Source organism: Chelonia mydas, chromosome 6 (genome assembly GCF_015237465.2).
Source record: "Chelonia mydas isolate rCheMyd1 chromosome 6, rCheMyd1.pri.v2, whole genome shotgun sequence".
Taxonomy (NCBI): domain Eukaryota; kingdom Metazoa; phylum Chordata; order Testudines; family Cheloniidae; genus Chelonia; species Chelonia mydas.
Window position 1 is genome coordinate 22,451,816 of NC_051246.2, and position 14,885 is coordinate 22,466,700.

The following is a 14,885-nucleotide window of genomic DNA, read 5'->3' on the forward strand; positions in this document are numbered from 1 at the left end:
GGAAGTGCTGGGTATTTGTGGAGTAGCGTGGACAGTAGTAAGGTTGGTATCTATATTGTTGCCTTCTGGTCATAGGGGTTTGTATTCCTAAGGACCAGAGAGAGTTGCCCTTGAATACTTCACTGAGTGAAGGACGTCTGTTGTAGAGACAAAGAGTTTGTTGCCATCGAATGGAAGGTCTTCAACAGTAGTCTGGACCTCTTGAGGAAATGAAGAAGAGAGCCACGAACCTCAGCGCATGACTACTGCCGTAGCAGTGGATCTTGCTGCAGTATTGGCCGCATCAAGGGCCGCTTGAAGAGCAGTACGTGATACGATTTGTGTCTCAGACTAAAGCAGTGAATTGTTGTTTCTTTGCTTCTGGAATGTCCTCAATCAAGTTAATGAATCTGTTGTAATTTTTGTGATATTTTGCCAGAATGGCTGTATAATTAGCAATTCGAAATTGTAGAGTGGAGGATGCGTATACTTTATGTCCAAGCGGATCTAAACGCTTACTGTCTTTATTGGCTGGGGTGGAGCGGGGATACTGGTGCTTGTTCCTTTGGTTGACTGCGTCAACCACCAGTGAATTAGGTGTTGGATGAGCGAAAGAAATTCAGAGCCCTTGGAAGGGATGAAGTACTTGCGGTCCACTTTTTTGCAGGTAGGTAAACTTGCAGCAGGAGTCTGCCAGATGGCTTTGGCAGGTTCCAGAAGGGCTGGATTGATCGGCAATGCAATCCTGGAAGAAGGTGGCGGCTGCAGGATGCCCGTTAACTCATGCTGCTATTTAAGGAACCTCCTCCAGATTAATTCTTAATTCACTTGTTACTCTTTTGAAAAGGTCTTGAAATTTTGAAAAAAAGTCATCTGAAGTTGACGGGGGAGGAGGAAGCAGGGCTTCGTCAGGCGTAACAACTGGGTCTACTGGGTTAGAGACAGGTCGTGCCTGATTCTGCACTTGTGATGGTGCTGTCTGGTGACTGGCATCAGTGGCAGGTTCGTGAGCTTGTGGTGCTGGGCCGGTGTCGGGCCTGGTTGAGGTGGCATAGTGAGTGTGGTCTCGAGGATATGATGCCCACGGGGCCCAATATTGCCACTGTGGTGGGAAGGGCATAGGTGGTACCATCCACGGGTTTACACACCACAGGGCAGGATCCCGAGAGTAGGACGAGGTGATGTGTCTATGACCTCTACTAACTGGGGTCTGAGGATGAGAGATTTCATATGGTGAAAAATCCTCCTGAAGACCAGCTTCCTCCTCACTGGAGGAAGGCTGTTCGGACCCTGGCTGAGCATTTGGCGAGAAGTAGGCATTCAGTAAGGGTGACTGTAGAATGAGTGACACAAGCAGGTCACTTGACTGCGTAAATTGGGGTGCTGAAGCTCCTCTGTGTGGTGAGGGCTCTGCGAGAGGAATCTGCTGCAACAAAAAGTTCCTCTGCAACGGTGTCTTTAAAGTCATTTGCCTGCCGGCCAGCTCAGCGGCTGTCGGTGCCATAGCCTGCGGGGGGGTCAGGCAGGTCCGCATGTGTCGGCACCACTTCCACCGTGGTGCTGAAAGGTGCCATCTGAGAGGCAGGCAACTGGAAGCCTGAAGCCTCGGTACTGGAGCTTTGCGCAACCGCCGCAGCCACAGACAGGTTTCACGCAGCACCAGAGGAGCCCAGCGCATCAAAACTGCTCAGCCAAGGGAGCGCTGGGAGGGAGGTGGTAGATCTGCCAGAAGCCTTCTCCCGTGAAGTTCGCCTTCTGTCACCTGCAAAGTGATGTTTTTTTTGAAGTTTTCTTCATCTTCTTAGAGGCGGAGGGGTTGTGGTGTGGAGGAGAGCTTGAATCAGCGCCTAGGTCTGAAGCTGACCCTAAGGATTTTTGCAGTAGGAGCAGCTTTAGCCTCAACTCCCTGTCCTTTCGTGCCCTAGACTTAAGTTTGCTGCAGTGGGCACATTTTGGGGGGATGTGGGACCCCCCCCAAACATTTTATGCATTTTGAATGGCCATCAGACAGGGGGATGGCATCCTTACAATTAGAGCAGCGCTTAAAGCCTGGGGAGCCAGACATGTCAGAAGCGGCTGGCCTGACAGGAACTAAGAGAATGTTTCTTTTCAAAAAAAGCACACTACTGGTAACACTAATAACTAACACTACTGGTAAACTATCTATCTAAAAGGGTAAGAGTAACAAGGGAGAAAAAGTTTTCTAACGAGTCTGCCGAGCTCCGTCTCAGGCCGGGGATGGTAGAGAAGGAAGGAACTGAAGGGACCGGTCGCGCACGCGTACTATTAAGGTACTCAGAGCTGGGGGGTAAGCTCTGCACATGCGCGACAAGTACGAATACTGCTGTAAAAATCTCTGAGCGAAGGCACAGGGACGCACCAACACTTAGAGTGGAGCACCCACAGGGACAGCTCTCGAAGAAGAAGAGTGGAAGGAAAAGACTACCAAGGTGCTAGACATTACAGTGCCTCCACTTATTCTGGAAAACTGATCTGCTCTACCTTACAATGGTGTGTCCAGTCTACTGTCTTTCACGTCATACTCAGTTTTCTACAGAAGAGACAGTATCAAGGTACACACTTCCCTATTCTAGGCTTAAAAAGGACAAGCCTCGTGACAAACTCTGCTAAGACACTGAAAAGATTGTGTCACACATTACCCCAAATAGGATGTAACAGCAGTGGTCCATCTGCATCTCTGTTGGATTAACTACCTAAACACATGCAGTTGCTGTGACAGTCTAGGCAGAGCTCACACTGGAGTACACAGTCAGAAGATGGTGCTTGAAGACTATGAAGGGTTTCCTAAAAGATTCCACGTTCCTACAGAAGCTGCTACCTTGCTGAAGACACTGACCCCATCAAATCTAGATTGGTGCAATTAAAATTCAATAAATCACTGAAATATCAGACACGAAAAAGTTAACTATAGTTTCTATAATTAACAAAAGTCTAAACCGAACTTTTGGAACAACTGTACTTTATATAGATGATAAAGGTATATAAACGTTAAGTACTATAGACTATACTGCTTGGGTTGAGGCAGTTACAAACATCTAATGGTACAAGCAGCAATTTAAAAAACTTGTTTTGTAACTTGAATCTATAGAACCTTCAGGATTGGAGATCTAAATCAATGTGCACTGTATTCAGATTTTGACAGCTTTTACTTTCCTCCAGGGCCAACAGAGGAATAAAGATGACGTACATTGCAAACGGAATAATGCTAGTACAGAATAGCTGTCACCCTTCACCCATCAAAAACGGCAAGTACCAGAAATGCTTCCAAAAACTATTTTCTAAATGAAAGTGCTGACCAAGCAGACCCCTATACAGTTAGTTGGTGCTCTCAAAAACAACACTCATGTGGCATTACCATATTAAATCCTGTAACACTGTCAATTAAACTATAAATACGTATACAAATTTAAACTGCACACTGCCTAGATTTTTTATACACTTTCCAGTTTCACCACTGAATTCTCCAAATTGTGTTTTGCATCAAATGCAACCACCCATCTCCAAAGACAAAAATCCTCTCAGGAAAGCTACTTTTATAAAGAAGGCACACTTGTGCGCAACACTGTTAAATGAATTTAACTCACTTGCTGCAAAGAAGAATCCTGTGAAAAACCAGTTTCTTTAAAGTCAATTTCGTCATCGCTGGACGAATGAATGTGGCAGGTAGTAACCTAGACAAAAAAAAGTTTAGACACCTATTTAATTAAACAAAAGGCTTTGTGTAAATTAGAATTATTATGCAAGGTCATTAATTTCATCACAAAAAGATGAACTAGAAGATTTTTATCCCAGCAAACACACTATTTCAACTGTAAGTGCATATATTTCAGCCACTAAAATATTTGCCTGTCACCAGCCATTACATTAGTGGTTGACACCTTTGGGGAATAATTCCATCTTCAACATCTAGCAAAACTAACCCTAGAGTTACTTCAGTGAATGCTACTTAATAGGTCCAAACTGGCCAAATAGGACAACACTGGAGCAAAACTATATCTTACCATTTAGATACAATATGAAATTATTCCGATTAATTAGGAAGTTCTGCCATGAAGGTGTGCTTATTAACAATTCTACCAATTGGCTGCAGTAATCATCCACTGTGAATCAAAACACCTTTTACCCAGTTACAGCACTACACAGTTGAATAAGAACACTGTTTTTGAGGGTGGAAGCTGAATTTGCTTTCCACTGAAGCACTGGCCATTGCTGGAGTCAACCCGTGACTTGACTCCCCAGTGTCCAATATAACAATTGTTATGTGCCTGTAAATCTGGAGATGATTTAACAAGGGGAAAAACAGATTAAAAAACCCAAAATAAAAAACCCCACATTTTTACAGTTACACATCAGGGTCTTGAGTCTCAAAAGTGCTGAATGCCCACAACTCCTAATTAATTCTCAGCACCTGGTAAATTTACTAAGATCAGGCTTATAAATGCTTTCTACAAAAACAAACACTGTATAGAGCAGTTGTTTTCAACCTGTGGTCTGCAGACCCGTGGCAGTCCACAGACTGTGTCTAAGGGGCAGAGCCAAAACTAGGCATTTTAGTGCCTGGGGTGAGCAAGCACATTTGTGCCCCCTGCCGTTTTTCATCATTTTTCCACCCCTGTGATTTTGCACCATGGGTGGCTACCCTGCTCTGGTTAAGGCCCTGCTAAGGGGTCAGAGAAAGGTGACTATGAAAAATAAAGTTTCAGATCCAAGAAAAAGTATTCCATTTATCTGATCAAAGGTATGTGAATATCCCCACCTAGAGGTCCAAACCCAGAAGTGTTGTCATTACTGTAGAAACCCACAGTTTAGCGCCCTGTGTCACACTGTCAAATGCCGTGCCGAGAACATGTAATGTTTATAGTTGAATTTTGTTCAATCAGTTTTCAGTCTGATTTTTACGGCAGGAGCCAACAATTTCCAAAGGGGTTTGGCACCTTCATTCAAAATTTTTTAGGGGTCAGCAAATGAAAAAAGGTTGAAAACCACTGGCATAGAGGAAAGTGACCAATTCTTTTATTTGTTGTTTTGAAACAAATTATCCACTTTCTAAAATAAATATGACAGCCTATACAATGAATACCTTTAACATTCAATTCATGCATAGCAAAAAATCAGTTTCACCCCCTAAAAACTACCCATAATCTGAGATCAAAGAAAGAATTCTAGAAGTGTAAAAGTAAAACTGCAAGATTTGTCTATTCAATGTTTTTGAATTCAGGGCACCGCAGGGGAATGAAATACTACTTATTTTAAACTACTTAAGTAACCAAATGAATCCTTGGAACAATTCAACAGTAAACTGAAAATTACTTATAAATTATAGTGTGGATTGTGCATACAGTATATTTTTCACTTGAAAAATTGTTTTAAGCCTCAATTAGACATTATAATATGGAACTGAGTAAATCGTGTCATCTGATCTTGCTTTCTAGTCTACCAAAACTGTATGTTCAGGATTAAACACAATCCCAATCACTTTTGTTTCAACTTCAAGTTTCTTAAATTTGAACCAGTAAATCTGTAAACAGGTAACTAAAACACAGAAATAAAGTCAAACCAAAGTAAACACTTAAATCCTCAAGTCAAAATTCCAGCTAACCGAATGAGCTTGAAACCAATTTTAGGCATATCTGCGAGAAACAAACTTCAGGATTCTTATCAAGCTCTTCATTTAACACAGACAATAGGCTCAAGTAAGTACTATATTAAAAGACCAATATCTGAACTCTTTCTCTAGTAGTTATCAAAGACAATAGCAAAACAGTTTTTACAGTTTAAGAAGAAAAATTAAGAAGTTGTTAGCGTTGTTTACAAGTACCCACTGTGTATTCACTATCGGTTCTAATGTCTGTCTTCTTGAGATTTTTCATGTCTCATGAATGGAGCAATTTACCATTAGGATACATGAGTTAATCTTTAAATGCATACCTTTTCTCCATAGAAATCTAGTACTATTAACCAATTTATTGAGCTAAAAAAGTCAGTATGCCCTACTAACAATCACTATCATCACAAGACTAGGCTTGGAAGGATTAGATTTGTTTTTTTTTTAAATCAGTAAATGTCAGTAAACTGCAATTTCACAACACAAACAAACCGATGAACAAATATTTCTATCCATCAAAATTTACAGATAGGCAAATTGGAGCTGAATTAAAGGACATTTATTTTTTATATTTAGATGTGACGGTGATAATTTGTGTTCTAATGGTCAAGTTTCATCTTTTTGAAGCTCAGTATGTGTCATTAAATTCTCTGATCCTGCCTTTGTCCAACCCTTCCATAATTTACCAAAACTGTGAAAATTTGAAGAGAAAATTGGAAAAGAATGCTTAAAACCCATCATTTTGCACAACTGTGCAAACTGAAATTGATAAAAAAATTAGAAAAGCTTAAAACTATAGACCTTATCCACTACCCTGGCAGGAAAGGTAGATACACTGGAGGGTAGGGATAGGGTCCAGAGTGACCTAGACAAACTGGAGGATTGGGCCAAAAGAAATCTGATGAGGTTCAAACAATGACAAGTGTAGAGTCCTGCACTTAGGAAGGAAGAATCCCACACACTGCTATAGGCTGGCGACCGACTGGCTAAGCGGCAATTCTGCGGAAAAGGACCTGGGGATTACAGCGGATGAGAAGCTGGATGTGAGTCAAAAGTGTTCCCTTGTTGCCAAGAAGGCTAACAGCATATTGGGCAGTATTAGTAGGAGCATTGCCAGCAGATCGAGGGAAGTGATTATTCCCAGCTATTCAGCACTGGTGAGGCCACACCTGGAGTACTGCGTCCAGTTTTGGGCCCCCCACTACAGAAAGGGTGTGGACAAATGGGAGAGAGTCCAGCGGAGGGCAACGAAAATGATTAGGGGACTGGGGCACATGATTTATAAGGAGAGGCTGAGAGAACTGGGCTTATTTAGTCTGCAGAAGAAAAGAGTGAGGGAAGATGTGATAGCCACCTTCAGCTACCTGAACGGGGGTTCCAAAGAGGATGGAGCTACGCTGCTCTCAGTGGTAGCAGATGACAGAACAAGGAGCAATGGTTTCAAGTTGCAGCGGGGAAGGTCTAGGTTGGATATTAGGAAAAACTATTTCACTAGGAGGGTGGTGGAGCACTGGAATGAGTTACCTAGGGAGGTGGTGGAATCTCCATCCTTAGAGGTTTTCAAGGCCTGGCTTGACAAAGCCCTGGCTGGGATGATTTAGTTGGGGATTGGTCCTGCTTTGAGCGGGGGGCTGGACTAGATGACCTCTTGAGGTCTCTTCCAACCCTAATCTTCTAGGATTCTACAATACCATGATTCGAAAATTATTTTTTAAAAAATCAAAACTGAACTCTGCCAAGCCTAAATAAGACATGAGTGAATCAGTACAACTACAGAAACTAAGTTACTCACTAGCCAATTTCCGACTTTTTTTTTAAACCTACATAAAACACAAAAAAAGACCCCTTTATGCTGTATAAGGCAGAGGCTGGGTTTGCTTTCCTTAACCATTTAAGATTTTCAAAATAAGATTTGTGTTAAAGCCCCCAAAGTAACAATGTAAGAAAGGCTTTTTATTTTTGATGGAAGGGATACCATAATCATGAAAAACTGGAGATCTTTATGATGATTAGTTATTTCAATGAACTTCTAACAGCAAACCTGCTTAAAAGTGCTATTTTAATTAGAGCTTATGTCAGATCAGTTAGTGTTCTTGGAGAGATCAGACCCCAATTTGTGAGACTTGCCATTGTCAGACTCAAGGGGATCTACTACAGAAGAGCTAGGAGTCCTGCAATTAATTCAAGTTATTTGACCTGAACATGAGACAGTTCAGCATTAAACTCTGTTGGCACGACTCTGGCTGGAATTCTGTTGGATATACAGTTTTAAAAGGAATAGCGCATATCTATAGCAAAGAAAGTTAATAATCCAGTAGTCTACCTTGCCTAAAAATTTAGGATGACCTACAGAAAAAACTTGTAAGAAAACCTACTGGAGGCCCAGACAGCACAACACTAGTAATCTATATTTTGGATTATTGTTTCTCAGATTAGGTTATTATTAATCGAGGCAGGTTGTTTTACCCCAGGATCAACAAAAAGCTTTTCTCAAACAAAGAAACTTAATTGTTCCACACATTTACCTAAACCATGCAACATTTCTAAATGTCAGGAGGCTATGAAGATTATAACTTGGATCAGAGTCACACTGCAGACCCGTGGGTCATTTCAAATAAGGGTTTAGACCCAAAAAATTCATGTCTCTTCCCCAGTAGGATGCACTGTTTTCTTGAATAAATATCCAATGCAGTTCTGACCAGTACCCATTACAGATATCAGAAAACCCCATGAATTCATTGTTTTCATGCCTTTGTTAGGCAACTCAAGGGTTCTGTATTATTTTTATTTCACACACTGCCTTCTGCTGTGAATCTTGCATTGTTGTACTCTCACCTGAAAATTTTAATAAATTAAGAACAATCTTTATTCATTTTTTGGTCCAAATTCGTGATGTATCATTGCCACTTAGCGAACCCACAAATAAACCAGTGACTCTTGGAGAAATTTTTAAAAACAATTATAATGAGGCCCAAGTAGGCAACCACCTCAGTTTAAAAAAAAAAAAGAAGTTTGTCCTATTTTGAATTGAGGGCCTTGACTGCTATTACATGGACACTCTGACTTTAAATATTACAAACGGAAAATGCTGCCTCTGTTTAAGACTATTTCTGCACCTCACAATTAGAGGTGTTTAGCCTTTAGAAGGCCAATGTAATCTCTGAATCACTCCGTGCAAAACAGAATAGTCATGACAGGACTCTAATCAAGACAAAATTGTATTTCTTCATTAAAAGTGAGGTAGGTATTTGTGTGCATCATTCAATGATGCAGGAAGCAGTTTCACTTTAACTGTACGTAGGTTTGCTTACATACTGTATGTGAAAAACCCCAGCTTCAGCAATTTTAGTCTCAATTTTTCAAGCAGTTTTGGACTTGCGAAGACCCCAAAGTGACATCTTCCTGTTGGGTGGTACTTTAAGAGTGAGGTGCAATATGAGCCCAACTGCAAACACCCTTGCAAAACCATATTAAATTGCCAATAAGGCAGCCATATTTGCAAAGGAAGCCAGGGAGGTGTCAATTCCACAGTGCAGCTACTTGACAGGTTTGCTGACATTCTGTCTTAGAAGCATGATGGCCGAAAAGGTTGCAGTGCAACTGTATCCTTGACACATGGGAAAGGAAAAGGATGCCCTTATAACAGCAGTAACTTTTCAAATTTCATCTTACAAAACCTACTAGATCCACTGTGTTCCTTTTGTTAGTTTCTCCTAAGGAGTTTGTACAGAACGTCTCCCATCGCTCCCTGACATCATCTGGAAGCTCTAGAGTAAAATGGAGGAAAAAAGTTTTAGTACCAATGTCACTCAAGGCAGTTAGTTTTCACTCTCTTCACAGCTCCCAAAGTTAAACTTGCAAAAATCATTGCAGAAATTGTTATGCTACACATACAATTGCAAATTTTCTCAGCCACTGGTTATGCTAACAAGGTGTGGTTTTCAGGCAGACATTGCCACTCTATTAGATGACAATCTCAATGGCTCACTGGTGCAGTAAACCTGTAACTGTACATGAGTATAAGGAATGTGGGAGTAACCGAGCACGTGAGGACTTGGGGAAGATTAACACTGCAAGAAACAACACAAGGGACAGCTGAGACTGAGAAGGCCTATGCTGGAGAGATTAATTATTCTAGAAGTACCTCTGTAAATAAGACATTCTCCAGAAGAAGATGCTTGACTCGGTGTAGTTTTCATTAGGGCAGGCCACCAATGTTCCCTCTAATTTTTCCCACACATGCAGAATGAATTTTGTTATATGCACCAATATGGAGGTGATGTGTGACACATCACCTCCATATTGGTGCACATAACAAAATTCATGTGGTGGGGGTGGGGCTGAGGGGTTCGGAGTGTGGGAGGGGGCTCAGGGCTGGGGCAGTGGGTTGGGGTGAAAGGGTGTGAGGGCTCCAGCTGGGGGTGCAGGCTCTGGGATGGGGCTGGAAATGAGGGGCTCAGGGCAGGGGCAGGGTTGGGGTGGCAGGGTATGAGGGCTCTGGGGTGGGGCAGGGGATGAGGGGTTTGGGGTGCAGGCTACCCTGGGGCTACGGCAGGGAGAGAGGATTCCCCCCCAGCTCTCTCGGCAGCAGGTCGGGGAGTGGGCTGGGTTGGGGCCGGGAAAGGGCACCTGTCCCCTGGCCATGGGGGGGCGGCTAGGTGAGGGCCAATAGAGGGGCACCTGTCCCCCGGCCATGGGGGGGCCAGGCTAGGTGGGGGCCGGGGGCCAGGCACCTGTCCCCCGGCCATGGCAGGTCGGGGGGGCCAGGCTAGGTGGGGGCCGGGGGCCAGGCACCTGTCCCCCGGCCATGGCAGGTCGGGGGGGGCCAGGCTAGGTGGGGGCCGGGGGCCAGGCACCTGTCCCCCGGCCATGGCAGGTCGGGGGGGGCCAGGCTAGGTGGGGGCCGGGGGCCAGGCACCTGTCCCCCAGCCATGGCAGGTCAGGGGGGCCAGGCACCTCTCCCCCGGCCGTGGCCAGGTTTGGGGAGAGGCACCTGAACCCTGGCCCCAGCAGGTCCGGGCCAGGGCTGGGTTTCCTGAGCACCTGCACAGTGCTGAATAGGCTGCTGCGAGGCCACGTAGCTTACAGGGAATTTAGCAGGCAACCCCCACTCACATTTATTTGAAGCAGCCATGACACTGCCTCACTAAGTTTGGGGAGAGCAAGTCATATTTAAGAGTATCCTAATTTAATAGGTTACCTGGACTTACACAAACAGTAAGAAATTGCTTCTTTCCCTTGGACAAACAGCTTTTGGAAAGAAAGCCCCTATTAAAAGCTGCCGTTTAAATTCTTAGTATGATTTAATTCTACAAATCCAACTAACAGAAAGGTGAAACAAACCTGCGGAAGTTTAATATTACCTTTAATAAGCTGCTGTACTAGTGTGCTGTTTGGCCCCTTATCAGTACTGTGCACAATACAGTTAGCTATCCTTGTTAAATGACCCATATAACCATGCCGCCTTCCTCCTTCAGCCCTGAAAAAGAGAAGTTCAAATGTTCATCTTCCCAAACAGCTGGCTGTTGAAGTATTTTGTAGTTATGGAATGCTAAGCCTATAAATCCAAGGAAGCAACACACAAAGTTATACCAGACAAGCGAGGAAGCAAAGTACTTTAAATACTCGTAAGGAGAATGAGTAGTGTATACTTCAAACCAAAACGTTTTTTTTGGCTGCTAAAACACTGAGAGCAACTCCCTCTCTGAACTGTTTTTAAAATGCATAAAGCTATCCATAAAGAAAGAAAAGCATGCTTCGTCATCAAGTTAGTCTCCCGCTTCTACATACTTTTGAGGGAAGTTAGTATGCTCAGCAAAAGTGCGAAAATCAATTTAATATTAGATCCAATCTGCTAACAGGTTTGAAGAACCTACCTCACTTAGGACGTTCAGACACCTTTCCTGAAAGCTAATACTTTTCACTTAATACTTCAAAATATTCCAGAAGGGGAGTTTTGAGCCTCTAACAGTGGTAAGACAATTCATTAATTCAGGCTACAATAAAATATTCCTGGATTTTGTAAATTCTGTCTCAGGGCTAGTCTAAAACAAAGTCTAACAAACGTCTACCAGATTATTTGGGACTGTAGTTTGAGAATGGCATTCAGGACATTACTAGAAATTCCTAGGTCTTTGTCCAAAGTGTTCTGCTACCAAGGCTAACATGCCTGACAAGGAACTGGAAATAGCAGCTCCCAGAATGACACCTTGTAGGGCTGAAGGACAACAGTTAAGACTAGCTAGAGCTGACCTAGCCTTGAGAAACTGGAAGTTAGAGAAACATCTAGATCTGAGCTGCACTGCCAAACATCAGCAGCTGGTTGCAGGACAGAAATATCTGTCCTCAGCCTGGTCAATCTTGAAGTTGAGGAAAAGCAGGATTGGGTTAAGGAACCACTTGCCTGGTTGGGTGGGTGGGCGGGCAGGCGGGCAGGCAGGCATACAGTCTGCTGTTCAAATGAACTTCTTAGTTATAAAAGCAACTAGATGGGCAGCTCAAGAGAAAGAAAACTTAGAATCCATATCTTGCACAAAGAGCTTGTCTACACAGGGACACTAAGGAAAATTAATCCAAATTAACTAAAGGTATTAAAATGAATTAGTTAAAATGCATTAAACCCATGTGAAAACTCATGGAGAATTAAAGTGACCTTAATTCAGTTTTGTTTAAAGAATTAAGGACTGTGCCACAATGCACACTATGGAGGTGTGAACTGCAAAGTACACCAAAATGTTATGCTCTAACTGCCCCACATGGACGCTGCTGGCACAAACTAAAAGATACATAGTTCACATTAACATAGCCCTGTTTGAAAGACTGCACTAAACCCGTGTGGACACACATTCAGAAATGAAGTGGCCTTAATTCAAAATAGCTTAATGCAGGGATTCTCAAACTATGGGTTGGGACCCCAAAGTGCGTCGCAACCCCATTTTAATATTAGCTTATTAAGAGTTACACTTTTATCGAAGTCTCTAATTGTTGCCCTTCCTTGATATCATGAATCAAACCTGATTATAGTGAATATTTCACCTTCCCAACTCACAATAAGAACCAAGACTAGATGTTCTCATAAGTCTTTTAGCTATAATTCAATCCAATTTTAAAACTAATTTGGTCTTGCTTTCAAAGTTAATTGATTAAAGCACTGAGATCCACATGGAGTGTTGTCAGTTACTATATTTAGAGAGGCAAGACAAGCCCATCAATGGAGAAAAACAGCCATCAAGCAGAACCTCCTTGAGCAATTACTTTCTGATGGGGAAGCAAAGGGAAGCCACAGGAGCTGTCATGCAACCCTTCCTAGCAGTACGTTTTGGGTGCCCAGGGCAGCCGGCAGAGAGGTAAATCACTGTGGAGCAGGAGGTGGAACCGAGGAAGACCCGGCTGGTGACTCCTAACGTGTGCAGGCTCAGCTGCTAGTCCGGGCTAGGCTAGGGAGGAAGGGACTTCCTCTTCCCCTGCACGGCATCCGGGGCCAGGTCAGGCCTACCCCCCCCCCCCCCCACTTCTTCCCCAGCTGCAGGGAGCTCTGCAAACCTGCGCCCTATTTCCCCCTACTTCCTGCACCCATCACTCCTCAGCTGCAGGGGGAAGGATCTCTGTACAGGGAGCTGCTCTCCATCCGCCCTACCCTTGTGCATCCAGACCCCCTCATACCCAGACCCTCCTGCCGAGCCTCACCCCACCACCCCCTGCACTCAGAACCCTCCAGATGAGCCCCACTCCCCCTGCACCTAGACCACCCTGAGCCACCCACACTCAGATCTCCACCCCACTAAGCCCCAACCTGTTGCACCTCAATCCCCCCCCGCCCACTGAGCCCCACTCTCTGAGCATCTGGACACCCCCTCCCCCCCCCCCCCAATGAGCCTCCCACACCAAGAACCCACTGAGCTTCAACCACCGTCACCTGGATCCCTTGCAGCATCCCATTACTATTACACCCAGAACACCCCCCCTACAAGCCCCTATGCATCCAGATCCCCTCCGCACCCCGACACCCAACTGAGCATAGAGGGGCAGGGCTCTGGGGTGTTTCTGGGGCAGGCACCGTCCTTGCACTGTGTCAGGACTGGGTGCAGCCTCACCGCTGAGTCCGTGTCTGGGATGGGGGTAGAGGAGGAGCTGCACAGTGATTTTAATTAAAATTAAAAAGACTGAAGGCCTGAAATGAGTGACTGCTTTTTTGTTTATTACCATTTCCTCCCTCTCCCTCACTCCTACAGTACACCTATCAGTCTAAAACATTTATAAGTTAGCATAACAGATGACTTGTTATCCTTAACTGTCTATATATGAGGCAGAGAAATGACCAGCAGTTTCTCTCCCCATTTAAATCATGGTCTATTTTGGCGGTTAGAGGTACTACTTCCTATTGTGGCTTTGGAAGTATTTAGATATCATGGAAATGGGCATGGTATGAAAACCTATGTAATAGCTGGTCTCTTTCATTTCTGTCTATACCAAGAAGAGAGGTAGACTCCACAGGACCAGAGCATTTGACCAGGAATAAAAACAGTGAAAGGAGAAAAAATATGGATTCAACATCAGAAAATGAGAGACTATAATTCTATTATAAAGACAAAAAGACTGTAAAAGTTAAAGAACCATGCCAAGAATAGCCCCTCAGTAATTTTGCTTTATAGTACATCCCCTCCCCCAAAACAACTCATGTGAAGTTTAGATTGTAAGCTCTTGAAGGTCCTTGTCCAAAAAGTGTCAGGCATAATTTTTGTGCTATATAAATATTGTGTAATAATAGTTTGTGACCTGTCAAGTAATGTAAATCTCACATTAGGCTCCCAAATTTAATAATCCTTAGAAAAAATGTACTGAGGAACAAAACAAAACAAAAAAAACTTGGATTCTTTAGTTACATTTACTACAGTGTGCAAGAGGAGTTAAAGATGGGTCTGCATATTTCTTACAAATAGGAGTCACTTCCATGCGTTCCAAGTTCTTTACTGTAGTAGGTTACCAGCCACAGCTATCAAGCTGCTATATGAAAAAGTCAGAACTGGCCTGTGTTCTAAACACTGGTTCATCTTTAAGAACGTCTGCACATCTTTTAATGGAAGCTTGAGGTTAGTAGATCTGTAGGGAGTCATTTTCTATACTTCTTCCTCATGAGAGTTCAGTGTCAACAACACTGTCCAACAAAGCACACCAAGATCTTTGCAGAATTACTGTTACACTGTATCATGCTCTGGTGTTAGATGCAGATTTTTAGGGGCTACTCTTCCCATTTAACCTGACTTTTTACAATTTCTGCAGT

General features: G+C 43.5%; 1 protein-coding gene across 1 annotated transcript in view; it reads right to left on the reverse strand.

The window, feature by feature from the left end:
* The window catches only part of PPP6R3 (protein phosphatase 6 regulatory subunit 3), a 100,998-nt gene that overhangs the window by 31,285 nt on the left and 54,828 nt on the right, over positions 1-14,885 (reverse strand). The window contains 3 exon segments of the mRNA XM_037899523.2: positions 3,585-3,671; positions 9,287-9,372; positions 10,969-11,084. Coding sequence (XP_037755451.1) covers positions 3,585-3,671; positions 9,287-9,372; positions 10,969-11,084 — 289 coding nt within the window.